At 41.6% G+C, this 3,187-nt stretch overlaps 1 protein-coding gene across 1 annotated transcript in view; it reads right to left on the bottom strand.

The window, feature by feature from the left end:
- EFCAB2 (EF-hand calcium binding domain 2) overlaps positions 1-1,672 on the bottom strand; it is a 92,388-nt gene extending 90,716 nt beyond the window's left edge. Inside the window, exon 1 of the mRNA XM_011370087.2 lies at positions 1,637-1,672. Coding sequence (XP_011368389.1) covers positions 1,637-1,672 — 36 coding nt within the window. The remainder of the gene's footprint in view (positions 1-1,636) is intronic.
- Between the last annotated feature and the right edge of the window lie 1,515 nt (positions 1,673-3,187).

The raw sequence follows: 3,187 nt of genomic DNA on the forward strand, positions 1-3,187 counted from the left end.
GTGTTAAGTTCTTGGCCCGGACGAGAGCATTGTCAGGGCCAGAGCTTCTCTGGGCTTTTCCGGGAGACCCAGAGCAGGAAGCTAGAACTGCAGCATTGTGGGCAGCTTGCAAGTAAATCTTACGTGAAACCACAAGTCTTAAAAGCATTTGGAAAAATCACACTCCTGGCCCTATTTCTCTCGAAAACACGTTTCTGTTTCCCTTAAAAACACATATCGCCGCGGCAAAGTCACTGTTTCGTTCATTACTTAAACATGTCTTGTTCTAAGGAGCACTTTTCAGGGACACTCATTGCTAAGCAGCTTTTGGTGAGTCTGTTCTTTATTCACTGAAAAGGTGAAAGGTGGAGGCTGACCCAGGCAGTCAAAGAATGTTTATGATTCCTTGTGTAACCTCTTCCTCCTTAAGTAAGGAAAAAGAGGGAAAAGTGTAGAATTATGCCGGCAATTGGCTTTGGAATGATTTTTTTAGTTCCAGCTCTGAAAAGAAAGTTAAGTGTCATTTATGTTAACATTTACATAAGGAGATAATGCCGTATAGACGAATCCAACAAATAGTCCTAGGCGATAAAGGGACCCAGGATTGAACCTTGGTCCACTGCTCATTAGCAATATGACTTTGGACATGTTATTGCTTCCCTGTAACCTCAGTTTCCCCATCCGAAGTTCCATGGAGTTAAAGAGATGATTGGCCAGTTGGGACATGGAAGCAACCTGTACTTCTCCCTTCCGGCCTGATTTAATTTCTTTGGACTATGGCTGTGTGACTCTCTAACAGCTCTAGCACCAATAGAGATACTATTCGGAGCATTTCCCATGTTCTAGGAACGATGCCCAGCGTTTCACATGGACGACCTTACTTCATCATCTAGAATCCTAGAAGAAGGATACGGTATGATGCCCATATTGAAGATGAAGAAACCAAGAGTTAGCATCCTCAAAATTCTTCTCTGAGAGGAAAGGTGGCTTTTCTCTTTTTAGCCCTAAAGCCTCTCCTGAAGTTCTGCCTCAGAATCTTATTCTGGATTTTCCATTTCCTCTCTGTATCAAGCCCCAGGGGCTTGGCAGGCCCTCCTCACTCTGGAGGGAGGCCTTGTGCATCCGGTGGGCAGAGGAAGGAGACCGTGAAGGGGGCTGGAACATCACAGACTCTGGCTCCACCTTCCTTTCTACCCTTGAATGCAACCATGTGGGCATTTAATAAACTTTAAGGGTTTCACCGCCGACTTAAAGGAGAAGAAAATTAACAAATGGAGATGTTATAAACACCTCGGAATCTTAGAAAATTTTTACAGATGTTGTTCCTGATTCATAAAGTTCTTGACTCTCTCTAAGATGGTAAGAGAACGTGCCTGGCGCATGTGGCTCTTCCTTCACCCTACTGTTCCAATACCGCTAGTACTACCAATAATTTTCCTTCCCAGAGTTTACACAGATTAATGATGGTCCATGTGGCTCTTACGGGGCAAAAGAAAAATCACCTCGGGGTTAAATAAATAGTTACAGGTATGTTATATATGGATTTTTAAATTGCTATCTATAATCACCAGATACTGAAAAGTAAATTTGTGTTATAGACAATTCCAACACCATTTGCAGCTTTGGAATTGAGCGGAAAATGACTCGGTGTTCTCACCTTGACATTGTTGGCCTGACTCGTGATCATGTCCATTTACACTTAATAAAATGCCTGTGAATAACAGTAAGCTGAGACTAAATAGTCATGTGACTTGGAAGCTAGCTCCTTGATATTAAGAAACTTCCACATTACCCAGTAACTGCCCAGTAACAGGGATCTGTAACTCCTCCCCCAACAGAGAACTCACCAAGCAAACAACACAAACATACAGAGATAAAAATCTTCGCAGGTTTTGCTGGGGGTTTTGTTATATATATATATTTTTTCAGGTCAGCTATATTTTCAAGGGAAGGGAAGGTGTGAGACTGGGAGTGAATAGCGGTGACAGGGAAGAGAGGTTAGAAAGGAAGTTATTTTTAGGAAGGCTTGGATGGGAAGGGAGAGTCAGTCATGCACGGGGAATGGAGGTGCGGTGCGGGAGGCGAGGCCAAACTGGCTAACTGGGGAAGAGTTTCACTAATTCTCTAGTCTCTCTCATTTCTTCTTACGTATTCAGAATCGTTCCTCACCAATGCAAAAAAACGAAGGTAGCTGCAGACCCCTGGGGGGCTCTGGGGGAGGGGTCTCGTTCCTTGTAGCCTCCTTCTCCATCCTTGGAGGAAGAACATTCACTCAGTATTCAGAAAATATTGATGAAGTATGTATGAAGTATGTATGAAGGACAGTCTGTTAGGCACAACAGGGAGTCCGCACACATGATAGCTGATAGCTGTTCTCTATTTGCTAAGATATTTTTAGAGCTGGTAGTTTAAAGCCAGCAGGTTTTTTTTGTTTTTTTTTTTGTTTTGTTGTTGTTGTCGTTCCAAAGTTTACTAAATTATTGACCCACAAAAATGAAAAAAACTCACCCGCCAAAGCTACTTTCTCCTTCAAATGGTGTCTGCATACTATACCCTCACCATAGCCACAGCACGCCCAACAATGCTTTGTGTCTACAATATATGATGGATTATCAGTTATCCAGAACACCAGAGAAGTATGTCATTAGAGCAGAGAGTATCCTTCTCCAGCAGGTAAGTGGGGGGTTCTACTTGTCTGTAAGGAGCAAGGGATTGCATATTTCAATATTTTACCTAAATCTATCCACTAAGTGTTTTTTTTTTTTGATGCCTCGAGTAGGCCTCAAAGCCTTTTAAGACCTTCAAGCAGACTATGAACTAGAAATTTAGTGCTCATTATAGCTAATCTCTTAGGGGAGAGGGCCATATTGTATTTGTCCTAACAATACAACAGTGTTTCTCATGGGGAGGGAAAAAAAAGAAAGGTATAACCAAGAATTGAATGATTACTTTTTAAATTAATGCCCACAGACACCATACCCCTCAATGATCTTCAATAACTATGCCTAGACAGAATGAAAGCTTATGTGTATCTTCTTTTGAATTCCCTTCTCTTTAAAATGTGAGTGCTCCAAAGATTGTGACCCTGTGTTTCTTTATATTATTTTTAAAAGAATGATCTATTTAACAATGAACAGCATGATAGGAGAGCCAGGGCCCTGGAATCCTGAATTTTATTTCTATTTTTGCTTGGATGTTATCTAGAAAT

This window comes from Pteropus vampyrus, unplaced genomic scaffold (assembly GCF_000151845.1).
Source record: "Pteropus vampyrus isolate Shadow unplaced genomic scaffold, Pvam_2.0 Scaffold159, whole genome shotgun sequence".
NCBI classification, from domain to species: Eukaryota; Metazoa; Chordata; class Mammalia; order Chiroptera; family Pteropodidae; genus Pteropus; species Pteropus vampyrus.